Source organism: Squalius cephalus (assembly GCF_949319135.1).
Source record: "Squalius cephalus genome assembly, chromosome: 1".
NCBI classification, from domain to species: domain Eukaryota; kingdom Metazoa; phylum Chordata; class Actinopteri; order Cypriniformes; family Leuciscidae; genus Squalius; species Squalius cephalus.
The window spans coordinates 51843111-51870398 of record NC_137122.1 but is presented as its reverse complement, the minus strand read 5'-3'; the positions used below and the strand labels follow the sequence as shown (position 1 = coordinate 51870398).

General features: G+C 35.7%; 3 protein-coding genes across 4 annotated transcripts in view; 2 read left to right on the top strand and 1 right to left on the bottom strand.

The window, feature by feature from the left end:
* Positions 1-12746, bottom strand: part of tbl3 (transducin beta like 3) — a 33583-nt gene extending 20837 nt beyond the window's left edge. Inside the window, exons 1-11 of the mRNA XM_079869587.1 lie at positions 12566-12746; positions 12378-12429; positions 11961-12056; positions 7475-7522; positions 7255-7396; positions 3781-3865; positions 3467-3637; positions 3298-3373; positions 3078-3174; positions 619-830; positions 397-538 (exon numbers count right to left, since the gene is read on the bottom strand). Of these exons, the coding sequence (XP_079725713.1) occupies positions 397-538; positions 619-830; positions 3078-3174; positions 3298-3373; positions 3467-3637; positions 3781-3865; positions 7255-7396; positions 7475-7522; positions 11961-12056; positions 12378-12429; positions 12566-12597 (1153 nt within the window). The 5' untranslated portion in view covers positions 12598-12746. The remainder of the gene's footprint in view (positions 1-396; positions 539-618; positions 831-3077; positions 3175-3297; positions 3374-3466; positions 3638-3780; positions 3866-7254; positions 7397-7474; positions 7523-11960; positions 12057-12377; positions 12430-12565) is intronic.
* A 643-nt stretch (positions 12747-13389) lies between these two features.
* Positions 13390-20225, top strand: sco1 (synthesis of cytochrome C oxidase 1). Its single transcript, XM_079884457.1, has 7 exons — positions 13390-13614; positions 14810-14926; positions 17987-18077; positions 18206-18403; positions 19406-19498; positions 19590-19705; positions 19848-20225. Exons 1-7 carry the CDS (start codon positions 13459-13461, stop codon positions 19980-19982), a joined length of 906 nt encoding a protein of 301 aa, XP_079740583.1. The 5' UTR covers positions 13390-13458; the 3' UTR covers positions 19983-20225.
* A 1042-nt stretch (positions 20226-21267) lies between these two features.
* LOC307159455 (uncharacterized protein) lies at positions 21268-26939 on the top strand. Of its 2 annotated transcripts, none has more exons than XM_079872850.1 (2): positions 21268-21654; positions 24989-26939. In XM_079872850.1, the coding sequence occupies exons 1-2, from the start codon at positions 21452-21454 to the stop codon at positions 26163-26165; spliced, it is 1380 nt and encodes a 459-aa protein (XP_079728976.1). In that variant the 5' UTR covers positions 21268-21451; the 3' UTR covers positions 26166-26939. The 2 variants fall into 2 exon arrangements, with proteins under 2 accessions (XP_079728976.1, XP_079728977.1); XM_079872851.1 differs by lacking the exon at positions 21268-21654 and adding an exon at positions 22044-22238.
* Positions 26940-27288: the final 349 nt, after the last annotated feature.

Here is a 27288-nt window from a genome sequence, read left to right as displayed (position 1 = left end):
AAGACGCTATTTAAAAATCGTGGTGCTTCCAATTAAGTAATAAAAAGCAGTTGCAAATGTTGTACAAAGTACACATAACCTACTCCTCTTTGAACAGATAAAATGAGCAACACTATGGTTTACAACCAAATTATACTTAAAAGGCTATCTAATTCATTTAAATTACAGTGGAATGTTTTCCTCCACGTGAGTGTCCGAACATGATGCATGATGTGATACGCTCGCTTAGCTTCCCGAAGCGATATTTGAGATAGTGTGGGTTTAGTGTCGGTGCACACACTCTCAAGTGGCCAAGATTGCAAATGTGGGTATTTGGAAAGGCCGGAAGTGTTTTGATTGAAAGCACAGAGTGTGTAGCGTATCCAGCGTGCTGCTGCCCTCTAGTGGCTCACTAACCTGTGTGTCCATACAGAATCTGACAGCTGTTAGTGGCCAAATCAAACACTTTCAGCTGAGAGCTGTTAGTGGCCACAACGATGTGCGTGTCGTCCTTCCCCAGGAACTTCACATCCAAGATGTCATCATTGTAGCCCACGAACTTCAAAAGAAGAGATAAACGAGCCGAATGATCCACCATTCCAGACGCAGCGGTGAAGCAAGGTGAGCTGTGAGGCTTACCTGCTGCTGCACGGTGAGCGTGGGCATCTGATAGATGAGGATGTTGTGCTCTGCGGTGACTGTGGCCAGCCTGTTGGACTTAGGCATGGGCAGAAGGTGCACCAGACAGCGCGGGTCCAAATCGGCCTCCTCCGTGCTGAGAGCCGGGGCATCAGGCAGAGTCTGTGTGAACACACAGCGCGCTGAGCTGGAGTCCCACACTCGAAGAACACCTGCGGAGAACATCACAATTACTCAGAGCAAGGACTCAATATTTGCATTGAACAGGAGCGCCACACAGCACCAAAATCATTCAATTTTTTAATGCATGCATTAAAATGCATGCAAGCAAAATGTATATCTTTAAACAACAACGTTTTTTCATTCATCTTGTATTTTAAAGGGTTTGCATGCATCTTTGTATCTCTATTAGATGCAACAAAGCAGATTAAAGTGTAAGTTTGACAATTTTCATCCTGATTTGTATTGTTACAATGTCGGTAGTACATGAAAATGAACTGTTTACTCTTCTGGACGGCAACATGCCCATACATTATATAAGTTTTCATAAAGACAACAGACTTTTTTTTTTTTCTCTAGTCAGGCAGCACCGATTATTATTTTTTTTATTTGAAGTTTTCCTGTAAGCTCATTTTGCCAGTGATGAAGAAACCATTTGAAATGATGTCTCAGTGTTTCTGTGTCATGAACCTCAGCCATTGGCTAATCCATTGATCATTTTAAATTTTTTGGTTTAAGAAAAAAAACCTATATGTACGTTTTTAAACTACATGCTGCCATTAAAACTAAAATCAATCTTTTTCATTGCTAAAAGTGAATTTAGGCATCACAACATTATAATGCAAAGTATAAAAATTAATATTAATTTTAAGATTTGCTAAAGATTACATTTAACAATGCTAATTTAATGATACATTTAAGTGAACATTAGATGACAGCAAAGTTCTAACTTTAAAAATATATAAAATGAGCATGAACAATTAAACAATATTAAAGGACATAAATGTAAAAAAAAAAAAAAAAAAAAAAAAAAAAAAAAAATTTATATATATATATATTGTGGCCAAGAATTTATATGGTAATATTGCTGAGTGTTGGGGAGTTTGTGTAAAAGTGCTGCATTGTGTCAACTAAAACTAAAATGAAAACTATGAAAATCATTTTTGATAACGGAATTAAAGCTTAAATAAAAAAAATATAAATATTAATCAATAACAAAGCAAAAAAAAAAAAAAAAAAAACTTTAACATTCTTTAACAAACAAACTAAACTAAAATAAGTTTAAGTACCAAACTTACTAAAACAAATGTACAATAAACTAAAACAAATATATGAAATAAATATAAATTAACGCTAAATATAAAAAAAGCACACAACAAAATGACTAAAACTTAAATTAAAATTAAAACTGAAAATATAAAAATAATAGCTAATTCACATTATTGATTAATACTACATAAATACTACTAATAGTATATAAATAATACTAGAATAACACTGATACCAGTTAGTGTGTAGTTGCACACCAGGGTAGGGTTGCACCAGCCATTCTTTCTTACGCCAGTCCACACTAGAGGCTGAGTAACTACTATTCAGTTCTGTACTTCATTCCGTTGCACCATTTGTTCTTAAGGCAGAATGTAGCTAGTGGGTCGTAAGCTCTCCGTAAAGTAATGCGCAGTCACATAATATGACGTTTACCCTCAATTATCCAATAGCAGCCTTCAAATACGTGAGCAGAAGTTGTGCTGAAATGCTGTGAATTTCAGTTTATCCTTCATTCCAACTGCTTTTGCCTCCCGTTACTAACGGTAAAAATAAGTTTCCTTTAAATACGATTCTTAATCATGAATAACATAAGTGTTTTTATATGTAAATAACATTCCGAAACTGTATTTGAAACGAAATGAATAAGGATAAATAAATAAGTACTGATACAAAAAACATAAGAAATTACATTTATTGATTATGACTGATTTTATTTGGCATGCACAACACGGACCGATGGGACAGATGCACAGAGCGGTGCGCTGTTTAGGACGGGTTCATGTTGAGGAGCCGCTAACAAAGTAATCTTTTCACACAATGTTCTGCAAGTGTAAATGTCAGCATTATCATATACAGTGTGTCTAAAGAATTCTGTCAGGTAAAAGAAGAGATTATTGATGCAGTTCAGTCTGTCTGCTATTTTATTCCAACCGTTACTCCTGATCGAGGCTTCCATAAATATTCAGTTCATACAAAGAGTTACGCTTCAACTCAGTTTAATGGTGCAAAGCAAAAATATTGAGCAGTGAATTTAGTGAACTTAGTTGAATTTAGTGTCCATTTACGTCAAAATTAGGCTAAGTTGTTACGTACACACTTCTGGTGCAACCGGCCCCAGGTCAGTACTGCTTTTATGGATTATCATCCATTATAAATTAAACGGTTTTGAGATTTGAACTTGTAGAGTTTACCTTTGCTGCCAGCCGTGACAAAGTGTAACTCTTCATTCTTCACACCCATCTGGGAGAAATCGCTGGTCCCAGGGAGAAGAACAACACCTTCCACAGCCTGAACATCCACAAATAAGAGAAATCCATGTAAAACAACAAGGCCGTGTTTCCAGAGTATCTTAATTACAAAGACAATAACTGAGCTGCTATAAAGGTAAATGGGACACAGTCACATCCTGACCTCATAGACAGGGACCGTCCTCTTCACCGCCTTCTCCGTCAGGTCCCACACAGAACAGATTTTGTCTCGGCCAGAACTAAAAAATGGAGACAGCGCGACTTTATTAAAACTGGACTATTGTGAGGACAATGCTTGATGAGATTCCCGAGAAATGCGACGGTTCATGTACCTGACGAGTGTTTGTCCATCAGGAGAGAAGGCCAGCGATGTGACGGCACTGTAGTGGCTCTCCAAAACACATACGCACTTGCTGCTCCGCAGGTCCCAGATCCGGATCCCACAGTTCGCGGAGGAAGAGAAGAGCTGCAGCCGGCTGATGTCTGGATGAAACTCAACCAAACTGAGAGAGAGACGTTACAGCTTTCAGACATGGCATAACAACCAGCTGTGCCAGTATTGCATCATTCCAGAAAGGAAGGAATTATAAGGGATAATTGAGAGATGATTTCGAAATTTTGGAAGATGAGTTCCTTCCGTGCTTACTGTACGACACCAGACGATCCTTTCAGATTGTGTGTGCAGTACTGCTTCACAACATCCCACAGCTTGATGGTGCCGTCACAACCTCCTACAAACACAACAACACATATTCACTACCCTTGTGAAAAAGAAGCGCCCTTAACTTTATTCGATGTGCACTTGGAGTGTGTATTTTGGCAGATGATGTTGTAATAATGAAATAAAAGGCCAGACACTTTCATGACTGTTTCTTAACACACTTACGTAAACTTTAAAACTTTGTAATAATGTAAATGTTTAATGTTGAAATACATTTGAAAATCATTGTTTTTATAATAATCTTTTGCTGTGCTTTAAAGGGACAATATGTAGCTTTTTAGGTATTTTATTATCTAAAATCAATATTTTTATTCATAAATATGCCCTCAATGGTGTACAAATACCTATGCCAATGATCAGACTAATCCTCGTAAACTAAGAATTTATTATCTTTATATACATGGGACGGGTAGGTCCACGGAGGCTTCCATGTAGTTCCGCCATCTTGAAAAACTATAATAGCAGAGAGGGACAAAAAGTACTAGGCCAACGCGTTTCCACAACGCGTTTCGTTCAGAGCCAGGCGTCACGTGACTGAAGTCAGCAGAAGCGGAGGAGCAGAGCAGAGAGAGGCGCTTGTCACTGCCGCGGCAACTTTAAAATCCTGCACTGCACGGTTATTTATACACCGTTCATTCATTCATACATATGAGTCACAGGATAAGGAGTCCTCGTCGTCGAAAAAGTGATGCAAAAGAGATGCTGAAGTTTCCTGATTACAAGCTTTTTTTTCATTGCTTTGTTGTGAACTTTATTATATAGACAGTAGAACATTTATAGTTATATCTATTTATCTATTCTATTCATAGTAAGTTAAACAGGCTCTTTGATGAATAGCAGCTATTGAGTAAAGTAACGTTAGAGAAGGCACGGATGATGGTGATATCTAACAATGCACGTACTTCAAAAATATAACGAATAAAGGAGGCATTACTACTAACTACCATTGTTAATGTTTTTCACAGTCAGTAATTTATACTGTAACATTCTTTTTTTCGTTGATTCAAGTTTCAGTTTGTTTTAAATAACAAACCTGTTCACCCGAAGAAAAACTCGAAGTGCTATTATAAGACATCCTGTCATAGATTTTTGGAACATAACGGCAACCGTAGATGCAACGCGCATTTGGAAAAGTGAGGCGCTGGAGAGCATTATTCGTTTGAATGCAAAATACAGTTTAACCACTAGATGGGAGAAATTCCCACTTAGTGTCCCTTTAAAGAAGTGCACTTATGATTTGTTGACTAACATAATACAGCACATATCAGTACTTGATTATTATTTTACCTGTAGGTATTCAATATTACATTTAATATACTTTTTGTGTTTAATATACTTTTAATATACTCTGTTTGACACCAACCATAAGCGTTTTGTCGATAGAAATGGGTTATTCACAACTGTAAAGCGACGTGACTGGCTGATGTTTCCCGAGCACAGTGGGCAGACACGACTAATCGATAAGCAAATTTGTTGTTTATCGACAATAATGAATTTTATTGATTAGTATTTGCAGCCCTACATGTAATACGCATACAATTAATTGTCTGAAAAACATTGCATTCTGTTCACACTTATGTTTAATCTTTTACAATATATTATTATAGTAATCCTATGTAATAATATTGTATTATTATCTTTTTAAAAGCATGCTAATGCAGGGCTCCAGACTGCGACCAAATGGTCGCATTTTGCGACCAAAATTTGAGAGTGTGCGACTAAATTTTACATCCAGTCGCACATGTGCGACCAGTAAATTTCATCTCGTTCATAGTGGGCGACAACCGACGTCGCGTCTGCGATGCTTTGTTTACGACATCACGACAAGAAGACTAGCATGTTTAATTTTTTAACGGTCCACCATGAAGGGTTCCGAGTGAATGAGTGTGTGCGCGCGAGTGAATGAGTGTGTGTGTGTGTGTGCGCCCGCGCGCGAGTGAGCGAGCGAGCGAGAGAGAGTGAGAGAGTGTGTGCGCGAGTGAGTGAGTGAGTGTGTGCGTGCGTTAGTCTATGTGCGTGTATGTGAGTGAGTGCGTGTGTACATGTGCGAGTGAATATGTGTGTGAGACGGCTCGAGATGACTGGTCGTAAAGCAATGTGTAGTCTGACAATGTTTCTTGTCCAGGACATGACAAGATTTTTAGGAGTCGAAATCGTGTAATCTGATACATTGACTATAGTAACAGACAAAAAAATTGCGTATTCTGAACCAGGCATAACTATAACTATGGTATACTGTGATTATGAAAGTAGCCTACACATCTTTTTACAGCACTTCAAAACTATATCCTATTATAATGTTTGTTTTTTTAATGTGTCGACCAAAACATTTTTGTTCATCCTTTAAAGATTGTCTCTATTTATAAAACTGAAAGTTTCAAGAAGTAGGAAAACTCAACACTTATTTTTTTTTAAAAAGAAGGACTAAATTACCATTGTAAACAGCTGCTGAGGGTGCTTATTGGCTATTTTCACTCCCTAATATCTATTTTGTCACTCATTTTGCTTTTGAAATAATATTAAGACATTATGAAGGATAATAATTAAATTTAACTTTATCTATACACCTCAAATTTAGCTCAGTGCTTTGTCATCCCACAGTGCTACCAAATACTTTCTGTAGAACTTAGAGCCGCGGCCCTCAGATGTTAGTCTGGAGCCCTGTGATCTTAAAATAAAACTGCACCATAATTTCTGTACGTTAAATCTATTTATTATCAAAGCATTTGTCTGTAATAGTTATTTAGGGGGAAAATGTGAAGGTGTGCCCCTAAATTTTCTGCTTGCGCTCCTAAAATTTTAAGTCAGGGGCTACAGCGCTCCTAATAAAAAAAGTTAGTCTGGAGCCCTGTAATGTGATATTTTTCTCAAGATGATTGTATAAGTATAAAAGTATAAGTATTAAAAAAAAAACAAGATTACAACTGAAAATATCTTAATATGACATTCTGCCCTATTATGAAGATATACAGTTGTGTTCAAAAGTTTACACCCCCCCTTCCAGAATCTGTGAAAATATGAATAATTTTTGCACGATTAATCATAATTACTATGACATTGAGCTTAAACCGTTGCAATTCTTTTTTTATACCTGATAACGAGAGACAGTATTAAGTATCAGGGGCATGTAAACTTTTGACCGAGGTCATTTTTATAAATTCAGCTATTTTTTGTGTCTTGTGGACTATATGTAATCATGCTTTATGTAAAATATCTTATTCAGAACAATACTAAACAAAAAAAATAACATGCATTTTGTATGTTCCCTCTTATTTTGTTTGTAAATGATTCACAGATTCTTCAAGGGGTGTGTAAACTTTTGAGCACAACTGCAGCTGACATTAAAACTGGCACATTATAGTGCTACTCGTTGCATCAAACATCTGGCGTATGTCTGACCTGTCGCCAGTAGGGTGGAGGTGCAGTCAAAGGTCATGCTGGCCACGGGCACATTGTGGATGGCCCTCCACGAGCGAGTGCACTTGTCCTGCTTCCAGTCCCACTGCTTCAAGAGCAAAGCCCTGCTGGCGGTCACCAGCATCTGCAGAGAAACAACAGCTCAGCCTCAGACATCCTGAAACACCAGACAGTCCAACACCAGATCACGGAGTGAGCTCACCTCATCATCAGGGCTGAGAGAGAACGAGGTGATGTCCTCCTGATCATCCTGCTCCGAGAAAGCAAAAAGTGAGAAAAACAGGCCGTCATTTTTCAGACATGGTGCTTCTTCAATTTTGGGCACTTTTATATCATTTTATTATATGAAGTTCACATTAAAGTTTATTTCAATCCCTTCATCATACTGCTATTTTTAGATGTATTTATTATAAATGATTTATCCGTGCACATCATTCTTTTTGTTTTAAATGTGTTAAATGCGTTTTGTGTTAAATGTGTCGTGTTTAAATTCATTTAAATTCAATCTTTAATCAAAATAACTTCCCCTCCCACTTACAGCTCATCTCTTCTCTTCTCTGATAACGTTTTTACAATCAACCTGTCACTCACATGAGATCCACCAATAGCAAACCACAACCATCCAATCAATTCCCCATGGAAAACATCAAGTCCCGCGAGAGCTGCACAATTAATCGCAGAAAGATTGCGATCTCGATACCCATGTGTTCTTATTCCTAAATGAAAACGATTCGGCTGTGTCTATTAAACCTTTAACAAGTACGATCACAGAGAAAATTCGGATCTGCGTTGGCGCTGCCGCTGATCCAGAGAGAGCAGCTGTCATGTACAGTACAGGTACGAAACAGCGTCACAAACAGACTTCTTACAATAATACAAATTATCACAGAAGAACTGGGATAAAAGTTTAAAGTTTGGATATAAACACAGCTTTTGAAATAAAGATTGTATCAATTACATTGTTACACCAGTAGGTGGCGACAAGGGACAATTAATGAATGTATTCGTCTTTAAATCATTAATTAAAGAGATTCGTTCAAAAACGCTGATTCATCCAGTAATGAAACTAAGTGAAGTCTTTATGAGTGAGTCATTGAATCATTCATTCAAACCGATTTTTTTAAATAAATAAATTCAAATTAATGTTTTGTTTAGTTGGCCATTCAGAATCGTGGGAAGATCGTGTTTATCAGATTATCCAGAATCGTGCAGCACTAAGTCCCAGCCTACATTTTTTCTTGTTCCAGAGGCCGATTCACTCGGATATACGCCACTCAAAATCGGGAAGAAAAGACTACTGCAACTTCGGTTTCACGCCGACTTTAAGGAAAGACACTGTACAGGGTAATAATCATATCAGAGATCATCATATTTCACCAGTAATTCTCACATTAATACAACAATAATTGTTTTGTATTACAAGCTTTCTGAAATATTTAAATATGCAGATGATGCATTATCTAATTAATTCGGCACTAATTAGCATAATTTTCCAGAACTTTAATCTGAATTTTTTATAAAGCAGGTTCAAAATTCTTGTTTCATTTTGTTGTCAATGTCTTACAATATTATTAGTCATAAAATGTTATAGAAATCAGGCCAATGATATAAGAACAAACCCATCTGTCAAAACCTTCACAATACAGAGATACACTGTTAAAAAAAAAAAAAATCAGGATTTATCACAATTAAAATCAAATCGAATGTTTAAATAGCATAATATTTTGAGTTTCTGTTGATTAAATCAATCTCTTTCTTTCTTTGTATTAACTTTTGTTGTTGTTTCAGCTAACTGAAATATGTATGGCGACCAGGTTACTTACTTTTTTAAGTTAAACCAACAATAATTTTTTTATAAAGCAGGTTCAAAATTCTTGATTAATTTTGTTGTCAATGTTTTACAATATTATTAGTAATAAAATGTTACAGAAATCAGGCCAATGATATAAGAACAAACCCATCTGTCAAAACCTTCACAATACAGAGATACACTGTTAAAAAATATATTTTTCATGATTTATCACAACTTTTTTTCTTTCGTCAAATCAATTTATTCACTAATGTTTAAATAGCATAATATTTTGAGTTTCTGTTGATTAAATCAATCTCTTTCTTTCCTTGTATTAACTATTGTTGTTGTTTCAACTAACTGAAATATGTACGGCGACCTGGGGGCTGTTCCATAAAAGCCGCTTAGAAAAGCGGGGATTAAACTCCAAAACCGGACTTGAATGAGCCTAACAAATGAGTTGGGGCTAAAGTGGTTCCATAAAAGGTAATTGAAGCTCACACAATCTCACTAATTTGATCCAGGTTTATCTAGTCTAGATAATTGCGTGTGCACGCGTTTCTTAAGCAGCCCTAGAGGTCGATCGTGGATCAAATCGATCCACCATCAGACAACGTATATTTTGTGCTGTTTTATGCGTTTGTAACATGTTTTTTTTCCCCTCAGTGCAAAACTTACATTTTACAGTTATATTCTCCATCTGTAAATGTTCGAAAGTCATGCAAATGTATCCATTTTGCTGCTAATTTTCATATTGAACGAGCGCTGCTGCGCGCATGCGCGCCAAATAGGAGCGCAATAATTCTGACTAAAATATACATTTTGCTTGGAAAATTAATATGCGATATTTTATAACACTAGAAATATCTTCTAATTATAATAATTTATCTTTAGGATGTTGGATAAGTTGCAGTGAACTTCTAGCGAACAGAAGTACTTCAGTGAAGTAGCCTATAATTCAGGGAAGATTTTTTTTAAGAAACTAAATATAAAGATACAAAATATAGTTTTGGGTATAGGACCTATGCTACTTAATAAAGATGATGTATACTTATTTAGAATGCTGAGAATTACAGCTTTTAATGCAATATTTTTTTTGGAGAAAGCAAGAATCCCCAGTTTTAAATGAGTAGATTTAGTTTCTAAAGTACATTATGGAGAGGATAACATTAAATTAAGAGCAAATGTATACATTTTGAAAAGATATGTGCAACTCTAAAATCAAAGAATATTCCATAAAATAAAGGAATATATATTAGCCTACATTAACTACATTTTTATATAACCCTCCCTCCCTTTTATTTCTAGTTATTTGTTATTTTATTTATTTACTTATTTAATATTGAATATTTGATATTCAAATAATATTACTTGAATAACTATTAGGAATTATGTGTCATTATAAGAGTTTGATATAAATATGTTAATGTTACATTTGTATTACTATTTATTTATTGTTTTTTGTCTTTTCCCCCTTAAATCATATGTAAAAGTGTCTATGTACTTTTTGGTTATTGTTCTAATCATGTGTGTTTTTAGGCTATGTGTTGGTGGGTATTATCACAAATGAAAAAAAGTAGAAGGAAAAATAAGGAATATTTATTGGGGGAAAATATGATGTCTTTAAAGGAACTGTCAATTTGTATAATTGTGTTAAATGTGTTTGAATTGAAAGACATAATAAAAGTACATTATTTATTTATATATATATATATATATATATATATATATATATATATATATATATATATATATATATATATATATATACTAAAATATTTGTTATTTGGACTTTGGACATTAGATGTGCCTTATTTAGAATTTTAAACCTGTGTGTATTTTTATGATAGCAATAACTGTAAAGGGGTAATAACTATTGTAATGGGGTAAATCAAATGTAGGCTAATATACTGTCAATTACTAAGCTCAGATTCATCTTACCAGTTAAAATGTATACTCTGCTTTTGTAATTATTTATTTTTAATTTTGTGATTTTAACTTATGCTTTACAAAGCTTTTTTCAGATTGTGTTCTAATGTTCTTCTAATAATAAACATGTACTACAGCTGCCAAACAAAACCAGAGAGAAATGTATTCATAAATCTTTAAAACAATCTAATTAAATCTTGGGCACAAAACATTCAGCCAGTAAAAAAAGAAAACCTGTAGTATATATATTGTATTTAGGCCTATCTATCTATCTATCTATCTATCTATCTATATATATATATATAGGTCTATATTGTCTAATTTATCATTGTAGTCTTATTTAAGTTGATTTTCTGTATACTGTGTATTTATTTTTGGACTAATAGTGGTTAATAAAGTCCAATAATGGTATGAGAGAGTGTCAGTGGTAATATCATTGTGTTCCTATTGGTCAGTGTTAGAGGATCTGTGTAACAACTGAGGCTTAGCCTGACAGTTAGCCTGCCCTGGACCAGGCTAGTTTCCCAGCATAAGTTGCCAGGGTAACTGAGTTTGAACTATTTTAAGTTTGCTTTATGAAACCGAATCTACCAAAAATAAGCCTGACTAACCGAAATAAGCCTGGCTTATATTCTAATCTTGGTTTATGGAACAGCCCCCAGGTTACTTACTTTTTTAAGTTAAACCAACAATAATTTTTACAGTGTAGAAATAAAATTGTAAAGTCTGGTGTATGTAAGTGCTCCTAATGAGGAGATTTAAAGATACGTTTTAGGCAACACACATTAAAAAGAAACGAAGTAAAACAAGCATAAATCATTTCAATGTTGATGTTGAGAAAATGATTTTAGCAATGAATAAAGCATTCTCCTGTGATTGATGCATGTCCACGGTTTTAGACAAGCTAAATGAACTAGATCAAAAGTGCCCACAGATGAAGAAACACTCATTTAAACTGTAAGACACTGACCTGCTCAATACTATGAATGATTTTCCCTGTACTGATCTGCAAAATGTTGACTCTTGATCCACATGTGCAGAAGATGTGCTGTTCATCACGACTTATCTGGATGGAGATACAAAACAAGTCAAACGTGCAGGTATAACAGCTGGAGTTAATGTAACTAGTCTAATAATAGGATTAGTTAAAAAAAGGTTACACTTTATTTTAAGGTGTCTCTGTTGCACTGAGATTATACATTTAGACCAGACCCAAGTACTGAATGATATTAAGTAACAACTTATATTTAGTAACGTTATAGGGTTTGGTTTGTGTTTAGTTGCATGAATGCATAATTTATAGTTATTAGTTACTATAGTAACTACAAGTACAAAAGACACTGTCAAATAAAGTGTAACTTAAAAACTACTAAAAATATGGACATACCTGCACTTTGCCTCCCTTATAGAACGGCTCTATTTTGCTGGAGACTGCATAACTAAACAAACAAATGAGATGATCACAAACTAGTTGTCAAATAAGGCAGTTAACAGTAATCTCAATTTCTCACTGCACATTTCGAATGAGTCTCTTCCTTTGAGAACAGTCAGGACAGACCGATAAACTACACTTACTTGGATTTAAACAGCAGCGTGTGTCCAGCCATGACAACAAACGATGTGTGCGATTTCTCGGGAATACTATGGTTCTTGTAAAAAGCATATGTATTTAATTCATGCACCTCTGATTTTTACACGCATGGTGCATATGTTCATTCCAATGTCGCACGAATATGACGTCAAGATGAAAACGCATGCTACAGTGACCTCTAGTGGCAAACACACGAATGCCGAACAAAATAATTATTAATAACAATGATAATATTGATGATGGTAATAATAATAATAACAATAATAATAATAGCACTATAATTATTTAGTAAAGGAGAGAGCATAAGCGATAGTAAAATAATCTTTCAAATGTTCACAAGCGCATTTGTTTAAAATAATTATAAAAATGACCTACGTTCTTTCGGTTTTAGTTCATTTGTTTTCAAATCCGGCTTTGTTGTTCAAAGTATTTGGAGAATTTGATAGGGATGAAAAGTCCTAAAGCAAGGTATTTGTATTCTTTATCGAAGGATGTTGGTTTTGTAACGTAAAAACCTCATTATTTGTGTGTAGCTATCTTCCTTGTTTATTTTTTTTTCTTCTAATTTATTGTTTGGTGTGTTGTGGAGAATGTGGTGTTAAAATTGACCAGTAATCTTAAAAGTCTTTTTCCATTTTCGTCCTTGTATCGTGTTTTAAAATTAAAGCGCTAGATATGTCACGTCTTCTAACGTCACCTCCGCTTTTTCCATGTCATATCCTCAAACAGACCTCAGATCAGTTGGAGCGCTGTCATTCTCCGTTCAGTTCGCTGTTTTTCACATTAACCGCTGATTCAGGGTCAGTCATTTGTATGCGACGCATGTACGCCATTAGGTTGTGTAAACCGACAGTCACTTCCGCGTTGAGGAAGCGTGATGTTAATGACTATCAGCACTATGGGTTTAACAGCAGTTTCAGGTTTAAAGAGTTTAAGATGTCAGATGTTTAGAGCAGCCTGTGTCAGTAAACGTTATAATGTTCAAAGTCTCTGCAGTGTCTCCAGATCAACACAGTCACAGACCAACACACTGGTAGGTCACTGGCTTAAAATGTGTAGTAACCATGTTTTCTTTTTTTGACGGATTTATTTTATTACCATTTGTATAACCACAGTTTTACTACAAATACCATGGTATAAACCGTGGTTAATTTGTGGTTTAAATAACCATGTTTTTTTTATTATTAAGTAAAACCATGGTTAATTGTATTCGTTCAGTCATTAATAAATGATCAAATATACTCCTGATATTGCATATGCCAGGTAATTAGAGTGATTAAAGTGTTGTCTGTCATCCTTATGTATTTATGTGTTAATTGTACCTTTAGTTGTATCACTGGCATATATTTATTGAAGTTGGTGGTTCTCAAGCTTTTTTGACTGTATTGGATCTGTATGTCCAACACTATATTCAAAGGTCCCTCATTTAAGTTATACTATTGATATCTTCTGCTGTAATTATGACACAGCTGCTTGTTTTCAACATGTTTTATTGACAGAAGCTGTGAGTGTCATTATATTCAATTAATTAACTAGTTATTTTTGTGATTACAGAAGTTTCAAGAACTGTATGTTCAATACCAATCGTTTATAATGATAATAAGTAAACTTCGCAATGAAATAGGGATTAGCCTACATTTTTAAATGAAAAATACATTTTCAGTTTAGACCGTCACCTTCATTTTGTTTTTTTAGATTATTTTAATATGAATTAAATGAAACCATATTAAAAGGTTAGTTCACCCAAAAATGAAAATTCTGTCATTAATTACTCACCCTCATGTCGTTCCAAACCCGTAAGACTTTTGTTCGTCTTCAGAACACAAATGAAGATCTCTTTAATGAAATCTGAGCTTTCTCTCCCTCCATTGACAGTCTACGCAACTACCACTTTCAAGGCCCAGAAAGGTAGTAAAGACATCATTAAAGTAATCCATGTGACGACAGTGGTTTACCCTCAATTTTATGAATGCAAGTGCTATGTACGAATGTTACGAGTTTGGAACGACATGAGGGTGAGTAATTAATGACAGAATTTTCATTTTTGGTGAGGAAACTCTATAAATCATCCTGCGGGCCCCTTCACAGTTTGCTGAGGCCCCCTAGTGGGCCCCTGGTTGAGAACCACTGGTCTGAAATGTGTCCGTTTTATAAATAATGGTTATTTGTAGTGGAGTGAAACTCCAGCATGTTTCTTTATTGTATTTGTATGTGACTTTCTTCTTCAGTTTAGGACATGTAGGACAGCAGCACCATGTGTGTCCCTTCTCAACATGCGGACGCTGTCCACTCTACCTCCACCTCCCTCATCTAGCAGAGACAAATCCAACAACAAGAAGACTGGTGTAAGCCTCATTCACAGCAAGATGTAAAGATCAGGGGCCTGATGTATAAACCTTGCGAATGCACAAAAAAAAGGTATGAAAATGTGCGTACGCAAATTTCCACGCACATACCGGGATTTATAGCGTAAACATGTCCGCACTCTTTTACTGGAGAGTGAGTGAAGTAAACAGATTGATTTTAAACCCTGTTTTCATTTTGATATACACATTTAGATTTTAGTTATTTTAGTTATTAAGCACTCAAGTTTCATTAAGTCATTATCTAGAAGTTAAACAAAAATTATATGAATGTAAAAATGTGAATGTGAGTAAATCATGGGATAATTTTCATTTTTGGGTGAACTATCCCTTTAATGACAGCGAAGAGTGCTAGGTGTATTAAAATTCCTCTTTAAACTAAATTGCTGAGGAAATATTTCTCACGAGAACAGTAATCGATGTATTGAAGCTTGTTGCCGCCACAGAATAAAACATTTTAAGATAATTGTGACTTTTTTTCTCAAAATTCTCAATTCTGACTTTATAACTCGCAATTGCGACTTTATATCACGCAATTCTGACTTTATAACTCGCAATTGCGACTTTAAATCACGCAATTCTGACTTTATAACTCGCAATTGCGACTTTAAATCACGCAATTCTGACTTTATAACTCGCAATTGCGACTTTAAATCACGCAATTCTGACTTTATAACTCGCAATTGCGACTTTATATCACGCAATTCTGACTTTATAACTCGCAATTGCGACTTTATATCACGCAATTCTGACTTTATAACTCGCAATTGCGACTTTATATCACGCAATTCTGACTTTATAACTCGCAATTGCGACTTTAAATCACGCAATTCTGACTTTATAACTCGCAATTGCGACTTTATATCACGCAATTCTGACTTTATAACTCGCAATTGCGACTTTAAATCACGCAATTCTGACTTTATAACTCGCAATTGCGACTTTATATCACGCAATTCTGACTTTATAACTCGCAATTGCGACTTTAAATCACGCAATTCTGACTTTATAACTCGCAATTGCGACTTTAAATCACGCAATTCTGACTTTATAACTCGCAATTGCGACTTTAAATCACGCAATTCTGACTTTATAACTCGCAATTGCGACTTTATATCACGCAATTCTGACTTTATAACTCGCAATTGCGACTTTATATCACGCAATTCTGACTTTATAACTCGCAATTGCGACTTTATATCACGCAATTCTGACTTTATAACTCGCAATTGCGACTTTAAATCACGCAATTCTGACTTTATAACTCGCAATTGCGACTTTATATCACGCAATTCTGACTTTATAACTCGCAATTGCGACTTTAAATCACGCAATTCTGACTTTATAACTCGCAATTGCGACTTTATATCACGCAATTCTGACTTTATAACTCGCAATTGCGACTTTAAATCACGCAATTCTGACTTTATAACTCGCAATTGCGACTTTAAATCACGCAATTCTGACTTTATAACTCGCAATTGCGACTTTAAATCACGCAATTCTGACTTTATAACTCGCAATTGCGACTTTATATCACGCAATTCTGACTTTATAACTCGCAATTGCGACTTTATATCACGCAATTCTGACTTTATAACTCGCAATTGCGACTTTATATCACGCAATTCTGACTTTATAACTCGCAATTGCGACTTTAAATCACGCAATTCTGACTTTATAACTCGCAATTGCAAGTTCATATCTCGCAATTCTGACTTTATAACTCGCAATTGCAAGTTCATATCTCGCAATTCTGACTTTATAACTCGCAATTGCAAGTTCATATCTCGCAATTCTGACTTTATAACTCGCAATTGCGACTTTATATCACGCAATTCTGACTTTATAACTCGCAATTGCGACTTTGTCACACAATTCTGAGCTAAAAAGTCAGAATTGCGAGATATAAACTTACAATTGTGAGATTTAAATAAATAAAATTATTCTGTGGCAACACAAGCTTCCATAATGATGCGACTCTGAGCATATATTTATTTTAAAATAAGACAAAGGATACTAAATGATTTTTAGTAATGTAATATGACGGCACAAATGACATTTATAGTCCGTATCTCATAGAGGAGACTGGTGGGGAGGAATGTACGCACAATCTTCCGCCGATAAGGGTTTCTAAATGGAATTTTGCACAGGTTCTGGCACAAGTACGGTTTATAAATCTGAAAACTTTTGTGAGTTCGCAAAATCTATCTTTTGTGCGTACACACTTTTTTAGGATGAAATCTACGTAAAGTTTTATACATGAGGCCCCAGGACTGCTAGCTGAAAGATTGTTGTTTTCCCAATACACCCTGGGTTTGGATAAAATGGTCCTTAAAAATTACAAATTTGGAATGCATTTGTAAATTAGTATGAGCAAACGGATACATTTATTTGATCAAAAATACAGTAAAAACAGTAATAAAAATGTAAATAATTTTAAAATAACTATTTTTTATTGTAATATATTTTAAAATGTAATTTATTCCTGTAATCAAATCTGAATTTTGAGCATCATTACATCATTGCAGTCTTCAGTGTCACATGATCCTTCATAAATCATGCTAATATTAATGATTTGTTGCTCAAGAAACCTTTCTGATTATCAATGTTGAAAACAATTGTGCTGCTTCACATTTTTGTGAAAAAGATAATTTTTTTTCAGGATGCTTGGATGAACAGAAAGTTCAAAAGAACAACATTTACTTTAACATTAAAAAAAAAAAAAAAAAAAAAAATTTAAATGTCTTTACTGTCACGTTTGATCAATTTAATGAATCCTTTCTGGATAGAAGTATTAATTTCACATTTTTGAATGCAAATATACAGGGTTTCCAGAAATCTTTTACAGTATACGGTATTCAAAAAAGAAACTGGTTAAGAACTTTGCTTCGGGAAGTTCCCTTCCCAGCAATCCAAATGTGTTACCTTTTTTAATAGGACACTTCACAAAAGTGTTTGACATTGTTTGTGGATTAATGACCAATGATTGGGTGTATTTTGATCAGACATATGAATGGTACTGATGTCTCTTTTCCACAGCCAGTTACATGGAAATCTCTTGCCATCACCTTTGCGCTGGGAGGAGGTCTTCTTCTAGGGATGAAATACTTCAAGAGAGAAAAAGAGGAAAGTAAGGCCTCGGATCTATGCATGTATAAATGATTAACCTACACCACATTGTTTTTGCATCCTTACATTATGAAAATGCTCCACAACAAAATGATAGCTTTATCATTAATGTGTTTTTTGTTGTTGTAGTGATTGAGAAAGAAAGAACAAAGTCGATGGGAAAACCAGCTCTCGGAGGGCCATTCTCCCTTGTCGACCACAACAATAAACCCACGAAGAGTGAAGATTTCCTTGGCCAGTGGCTCCTGATATATTTCGGTTTCACACACTGTCCAGACATCTGTCCTGATGAACTGGAGAAAATGATTGAGGTCGTTGATGAGATTGGTAATGTATCGTTTAATTTTCTTTACTACGTAGAGACACATTTTTATTGACACTATATAGCTCTCAGGTTTGATGTGTGCATAATATCATATTAAAATGTCTGTAAAGCTGGATTGTATTTTATACAGTGGCCCCTAAGAATTTGGACACTTAAACAGGCTCTATGTAGAGTTCAGAAACCCTTATTATTAGCGACACCGGTGGCTGTTAAGTGAACTACAACAACTTATTGTTCAATAACAAAATAAACACACAACAAAAATGACATGGGTGAGAAAACAGCAGTTAAGAAAGCATCTGATCATAGCGATGTGGATATGTTTGCATGAGGTCTGCGATTCACCGGCATCATGTCGACACATTAAAATCACACCGTTATGATAGTTTGATAATAAAGTATATTTGAGACTATAGACTATATAGATCTGACTATGTGAAACTATAGTTTAAATTAATTCCTTTTCTTTGCATGACACATTGACATTACAGTACAGAACATCTCTTTCGGCATTATCCACAATATTGTATTTAATTTCATGTGCCATTGAACGGATGAGAGGCTCTTGGGAGTGTGTAAACGTCTCATCCTTTGTATTTTCCTGAGAGTCCTTCACTTAAAAATCACTCTACAGGCTTTCATAGACAACCTAGGAAGTTGGTGTGATTGATTAGCAAAAAAAAAAAAAACGATTAATACATGAAAATATTTACATATAGTCCCTTTAAGCTACCACTAAAATATATATATGAATGTATTTTTATAAAATCTTTGGGAATGTGCTATATCAATCAAATATGTGTGTATATAATATTAATAATATATATTAAGAATGAATAATAATATAATTAATCATGTATAATAATAATAATAATTGTTGTTATTATTATTGCTTTTATATTATTATTATACCAGATGGCACACAAAGTGGCTTTTATTTTAAAGAAAAAAAGTACAAGACCCATTTCAAGGAACTCTTCTTGTGTCTTACACTTCTGTCACAGATAAAATTAAAACCCTCCCAGACTTAACACCGATTCTCATCACCATTGATCCTGATAGAGACACACCCGAAGCAATGGCAGCGTATGTCAAAGGTGAGCAGGGATCATCTTCATTACTCTGCACTCACCATATGCTGTGAAATGATTTCCTCATCATTTATATTTTTTAATATCTCACATGCAGAGTTTTCCCCAAAGCTGATCGGTCTGACAGGCAAAACTGCCCAGGTTGAGCAAGCGTCCAGAGCCTACAGAGTGTATTACAGCCAGGGCCCAAAAGATGAAGACAACGACTACATTGTGAGTTATTGGTTCTCCTTAATTATGTTGTTTGGCTTGTGTAAAATTGGTTTTCTCTTGCCTCATGTTAATGAATTTAATTCCTGATAATCTCACAAGCCTGAAGTCAGCATGCAAATACTGTATTTCCCTGTAATTGCAGGTAGATCACACCATCATAATGTACCTGGTGGGACCTGATGGCCAGTTTCTTGAATATTTTGGACAGAACAAGAAATCCTCGGAGATCTCCTCATCCATTGCATCCTACATGAGACAGTACAAACATGGAAAATGAGTCAAAGTGCATGGCTTTTGCACGCACTTGAGTGTTTATTTCTCTCTCAGAACACAGTCGTTACTCTGTGAAATGGGTTTTATTTATTTGAAGTGAAAACCTGATACACAAAATCAAAGATTCTGAAGCATTCCCCATTTTCCCGCAGCCCAACACAGTAACTTTAGTTGATCTTTGTTATTCATTTCTATACACAGCAATGCAATTCAAAGGATTCAACTTAAATAAACTATGTTTTGATTGCTATTTTTGTAATGCATTGTGTTGATGAATTGTGTGGTACCATGTTGCATCACTAATTACATCGACTTTACATCATTAAATAAATAAATTCATAATTTATGTAAATTCTATAAATTGAATTAATTACCTGTTAGCGACTGACAGATGATTGACAGTACACTCACATTCACTGCATCTTTTCACCACACAAACATTTGGTAAAGCACATTTCACCATTGTTTTACTCAACAAGTAGGCAGTGGTGTGACTGTAGTGACTCAGAATCCTCCATTAATCAACAGCTAGACTGGACTGTAATCTGGGGATAGAAACTGAATCTGCTTGATGGTACAGATTCTAGGAGTATTTTGAAATATAATGTTTATTTCAGTTATCTTTAATCTGATGCATTCATGTGGGATCTGGGAGGAAGTGGGTAAATAATAACAATCGTAGGACAATCAATAAAGATTATCCCTGAGTGGAATTGGTGACAACTCTCCTCATGTTACATCCATATTGAAAAGTCATCAACATATATTTTATTGGTGCACAGAGTTATATATATATATATGTTCATTATATTTTAATTTCAATGCCATGTGTTTTCCCTGTGCTCTTTAAAGGGACAATTTGTAGTTTTTTAGGTATTTTATTATCTAAAATCAATATTTGTATTCATAAATATGTCCTCAATAGTGTACAAATACCTATGCCAATGATCTGACTTATCCTCGTAAACGAAGAATTTATTATCTTTATATACATGGGACGGGTAGCGATATTTTTTTCCCAGGATGGTAGGGGAAGACTCATGAATATTAATTAGGGAAGTCATCCCTGATTGGTCTGATGACCTACTCCTAACCCCACCTCTAAACCTACCCGCCACTGGGGGTCTGATGATCTACCCCTAACCCCGCCCTAAACCTACCCGTCACTGGGGTTAAGACCAATCAGGAATGACTTCCCTAATTAATATTCATGAGTCTTCCCCTACCATCCTGGGAAAAAAAAATATCGCGGACGGGTAGGTCCACGGAGGCTTCCATGTCGTTCCGCCATCTTAAAAAACTATAATAGCAGAGAGGGACAAAAAGTACTAGGACAAAGCGTTTCCACAACGCGTTTTCGTTCAGAGCCAGCGTCACGTGACTGAAACCAGCAGAAACGGAGGAGCAGAGCAGTGAGAGGCGCTTGTCACTGCCCCGGCAAGTTTAAAAGGCTGCACTGCACGGTTATTTATAATGGAGGACCATACATATGCTGAGTCACAGGATAAGGAGTCCACGTCGTCGAAAAGGTCCAAAATAGACCGTAAAAGGAAACGTGACCGGAGATTACAAAAAACAAGGGTTAATGTCGGGAAAGCCTTTTCCAGGTGGAAAGAGCTAATGCAGCAGAAAGCTTTCAAAAGAGACGCTGAAGTTGCCTGCTTTCTTCTCGACAGGTAAGTCAATGTTACGGTCTTGAAATAATAAACCTTTTCACCCGAAGGAAAACGCGACGAAGTGCTATTAGAAGACATTCTGTCATAGCTTTTTGGTACGTAACGGCTACCGTAGATGCAACACGCATTTGAAAAAGCGAGGCGCCTGAGAGAGTTTGAATCTTTCACAGTCTATGGTTTGAATGCAAAATACAATTTCACCACTAGATGGGAGAAATTCCTACACAATGTCCAAGATGCTTCAGACTTTCAAGCATGCAGTCTCTACAGTTCACCAGCAGATGACACCCTTTAGCTTAAATGTCTTGAAATAAATAAACACATGTGTCATATTCTCTTACCTATCCGGCTCTGACATCCGGTTCTTAAGTCGTGACGTAACCACTCTCCGATTATACTGTTTCCGGGTCCAAAGGTGCTCTCTACCTACCTAACTCTTTCGCTAGTGTCTTTACAATGCCGCAGTGCTGTGTCCCGTGTTGTTTGAACAGATCAGAGTTTAAAAAAACAAGTGACATTCAGTTGTCATTTTATCGCTTTCCATGTGACGAGAAAGAGAAGAGGAAATGGCTGCTGTTGATAAGGTAAGTTACACCTCTTAAACGAATGAAGAAACTTTGGTGCCAGTGGGTGCTAACGTTAGCATCCACTGGCACCAAAGCAAAACTAGCCCTTTGAGAAAAAGTCTTATGTAGCCTATGGGTTTTATATGTTGTTTGTTGCTATAAACCCAAATCTTGCATCATGTTTCTGTTGTCAGGGATTGTTCTGTGCCGCCTAGTTAAGATGAAACTAGCTAGCTAAGGCTAACTTGCTAACATTAGCTTTGGCAATAGTCAATGACAAGAAACTTAGTAGCTGCATTTCTTTTCTTTCACTAAATGTTAGGGGTCTGAGAGACAGACAGTATAAAAAGAAAAGCTACATTTCTGTTTTGTAAAGAAAGAAAAGCTCAATGTGAAGCTTTTTTTTTTTTTGGTCTAATCAGTGGAGTTTTAACCAGTTTTATTTGCTCATGGCACAACTCGCTCAGGGGGGGTTGCTTTTCTGTTTAACAATTTCCCTGGGACACTTGTTGAGTCAAGATCTAGCTTGGATGGTCATTGGTTATTTTGCATTAAAAAAATTGAACATTGTTACATTGTCTTAGGAAATGTGTAGGGTTATAGCAATTTATCCCAAAACATATCTTTAATTTCAGAAATTTCACTGATAATAGAGGAAATGAAAGCAAGATTTTATTATATTGGGTGGTGACTTTGGTGTATGATGAGTGGTTAGATAGGTCACCAACTAAATATAATGTAAATCATTACAATTCATTATTATTACACTTTTGTAATAATCAAGGTTTATCCCTGGCGTGAGTCAAACCCCAATCTAAGACAGTTTTCTTGGTTTAAACCTGATGCTTCTTGCAAGTCCCGAATTGATTTTTGGTTAATTTCTCATAGTTTTTTTGCCTTATCAAACTATATCTAGTATATCGGCAGCTCCCCTAACAGATCACTGATCAATTGAATTGATGATATATCATAAAAATAAACCTTTCCGTAACAAGAGTTATTGGAAGTTTAACTCTAACCTTCTCGGAAATTAAGATTATATGAAATTGGTTAAGGATACTGTTTTAATTATATTTTTTAATGATAATAGCCTGGTTTCCTGGACAGGAATGAAGAAGAGGAATGAAGAGACCCCTTCTTGTTTTTTTTTTCTTTTTCTTGTTTTTTTTCAAATATATGTAATTTTCTTTTGTCATTATCCATTTATTTGACTGACATGTGCCTTGCTTAACACTCATTTATCTGTGTATATCAATGCCATTATAGGTGTATATTCTGTTTTTGTTACGTTCTTGGTGTTCAATAAAATTATTACTTTTTTAAATAGTCAATGACAAGCTGAAGCACGAAGATGTGTGTACGTAGCAAGAAAAACAATTAGACCAGTTTAAGTATGATAATCTGCCAACGTTTCTCATTTCTGTAATACATCCAGGACATTTTTAATATAACTCCGATTGTATTCGTCTGAAAGAAGAATGTCATATACACCTAGGATGGCTTCAGTGTGAGTAAATCATGGGGTAATTTTCATTTTTGAGTGAACTATTCCTTTAACTGTATTGTACATACATTAGTTTCTGCATATTTGCTTGCAGAAATCAGATTAAAAAGTAAAAAAAAAACAACAGGTTAATGGGTGTAACGTTAATGAGAAATGTTAGCATATTATCATACTTTAACTGGTCTAATGTTTTTTCTTGCTATAATAGAGTATTGTTGGAGGGAGTCTGAGATATAAGATCAGAATCATGATTAAAGGAGAACTCCGGTCAATTTTAACATTGAGCTCATTTTTTTGTAAATTTGGAGTGCTGTCAATACAGAGAACAACGACAAAAATCGGTGTTGCCTACACCGTGTTATCCTCTTTTTAAAATTTGCACCCTGTTGACTTCAATGGGGCAAGTATTAAACCTGCTTTTAGCCTCTTAACATCCTTGATGTGTCATTACAAGTGCACAGGTCATGTGAGTGATTCCTTCAGAGTCAACACACGGTGAATCTGACTGCAGTAGATGTGAAAGATATGAATAAAAATGATGTTATTTCAGCTAGCGCAAATACCTGTGTTTACATCCTGTTTTCGGCTGAAGTCCACAGTAGTCGATTGTCGAGTTCGGGAGCATGATCATAGGTACTAAACCTATGCGCGTGAACTCGACAATCGACTACTGTGGACTTCAGCCGAAAACAGGATGTAAACAAAGGTATTTGCGCTAGCTGAAATAACATCATTTTTATTCATATCTTTCACATCTACTGCAGTCAGATTCACCGTGTTCACTCTGAAGGAATCACTCACAATGGCTGGGCACTTGTAATGACACATCAAGGATGTTAAGAGGCTAAAAGCAGGTTTAATACTTGCCCCATTGAAGTCAACAGGGTGCAAATTTTAAAAAGAGAATAACACGGTGTAGGCAACACCGATTTTTGTCGTTGTTCTCTGTACAAATTTATCACTCCAAATTTACAAAAAAATAAGCTCAATGTTAAAATTGACCGGAGTTCTCCTTTAATGGCCAGGTATGTTTACACATTTGATTCTGATCTTACATTGCTCTCAGTGTACATACACAGAACAAGCATAAACAAACAGAACAACAAGCTAAATAAAAACGTACACAAACGACAGTGTACAGTGCACACACCTGAAACAAAACATTTGTAGACAGCAATTATTGCCAGTGACTGCTTTACTGTTACTGTAGTGCATTCACATGACAAATAATTTAAGTGATATAAAAATAATTTTTTTTTTACAGACGTGAAAACTTCACCCCAAACTGCAACTCCAGGGTGTGCAGTTGGCATTTCCCCAATGGAAAAGCTGCTGGGCCATCGCGATTTGCTTGGAATGAGGGAAAGCCTTTCCAATTCCCCAAGCACCTCAGCCATCTCCCTATAAAACGGAAGAAACAAATGGTCCCTAGCAGTGGTGAGGATGAGGGAACGGATGCCGACATGGTATCTGCAGAGACCCCATGTACTTCAAAAAGTCTTGTGGCACTTGAGGTGGAGAATGACATGCTGAGGGAAGAGAATGCCCAATTGAAAAAACAATTGGAGAAACAGAAGCAAACGTTTTCCTTTAGTCAAATTTCTTCCAGCCCTGACAGAGTTCAGTATTATACTGGATTGCCTGATGCTGCCACTGTCCTGTTTTTGGAAGCGCTTCTTTCTAAATTCGAGCTCCAATATCATTCAGATTGGACTGTCCAAATGATGCCCCTAGTTGATCAATTGCTCCTGACCTTAATGAAGCTTAGACTAAATTGCGACCTCGTAGACCTTGCAACAAGGTTTAATTGTAGCACCGCCACAGTAACCAACATCTTCACCACCATCATTAGTGCCCTGTATGACGTTTTGTATGTCGGTTTGCTTGAGAACATCCCCTCCACAGCCAAGAATCAAACATCGCTGCCAGACTGCTTCCAGCCCTTCCCCAACTGTAGGATCGTGCTCGACTGCACGGAGGTTGCCGTCTCGAACACAGAGAGGCTTGATACACAGTGTCATTTGTACAGCCAGTACAAAGGACGAACCACACTTAAGGCTTTAATCGGTGTTGCGCCTAACGGAGTTATTACTTTTGCCAGTGACTTGTACGGCGGGAGTGCCTCAGACGAGGCAATAACAGCTGACTGTGGACTTCTCCAACATTTACATCCTGGTGATATGGTTATGGCAGACGAGGGCTTCACAATTCAGGACATTTTGCCAGAAGGAGTTTCCCTGAACATCCCGTCTTTCCTCGTCAATGGACGGTTTACGCAGGAGGAAGTGGACAATAACAGACTCCTCTCAAAAGCTAGGATACATGTGGAGCGTTCAATTCAGCGACTGAAATTGTTTCACATTTTGGACCACATTCCATACCAGTTCAGACTAAATATTAACAAAATACTTAAAGTGTGTGTGTGCCTTACAAATTTATAAACACCCATTCTCTGTGAAATTGGATGAGTTAAAGGTATAAGCTTAAAGGGTTAGTTCACCCAAAAATGAAAATTAGCCCATGATTTACTCACCCTGAAGCCATCGTCATTACGTTGTGCGTCAAGTTCAAGGGTTACTCTTTTAGCGTAAGTTTAGCGTATTTTAGTCGAAATTTTTTTAACCCCCCGGAGTCGTTTCGAGCACTTTTATGATGGATATATGCGCTTTGATGGACTTCCAAAGACATACAGCCATTCACTCCCATAATGAAGCATGGAAGAGCCAGGACATTTTTTTAATACAACTCTGATTGTATTCGTCTGAAAGAAGAATGTCATATACACCTAGGATGGCTTCAGGGTGAGTAAATCTTGGGCTTATTTTCATTTTTGGGTGAACTATCCCTTTAACTGTATTGTACATTAATTTCTGCATATTTGCTTGCAGAAATCAGATTAAAAATTCAAAATACAGGTTAATGGGTGTAATACATATGTCTGTATATAAATAACTGCATATATATTTTTATTTGGTTACTCTTTATTTTAAGGTGTCAATGTTACAGTATAATTATATGTAAGTACTGAGTAATATTATAAGATTTGGTTGAGGGCTAGTTGCATGTAATTATGCATAATTTACTGTTAGTGTTACTGTTATGGTAAGTACATGTAACATATGTAAAAAGGACGCTGTAAAATAAAGTTTTACCTTTATAAGTTCTGTGTGTAGCATGAAGGGCCTACAAACTTGTATAATAAATAAATGACCTTGCTTGTGTGAAATGCCAAATTCTCATTTATTTTCAAATTGAACAGTAATAGTTGAAATATCACTTAAAGGCCCCGTCCACACTACTGCGTTTTAGTTTAGAAACGGAGAATTAAAACGAATACGATCTCCGTCCACACCAGCGTTTTAGCTGCGTATTAGAATTGATCTCCGTCCACATTAAAACGACTGAAAACGCGGATCACGTGACCATTCACCAACACTGGGCATGCGCGTGCCGGTGTAAACCTAGAGACTTTCAAACATAGACTGTAAAAAAAATGCTTTCAAACATCAAAATGTCATTTATTAATATGTATTTGTGTCAAAAGAGATATAATCATCTTTTCCT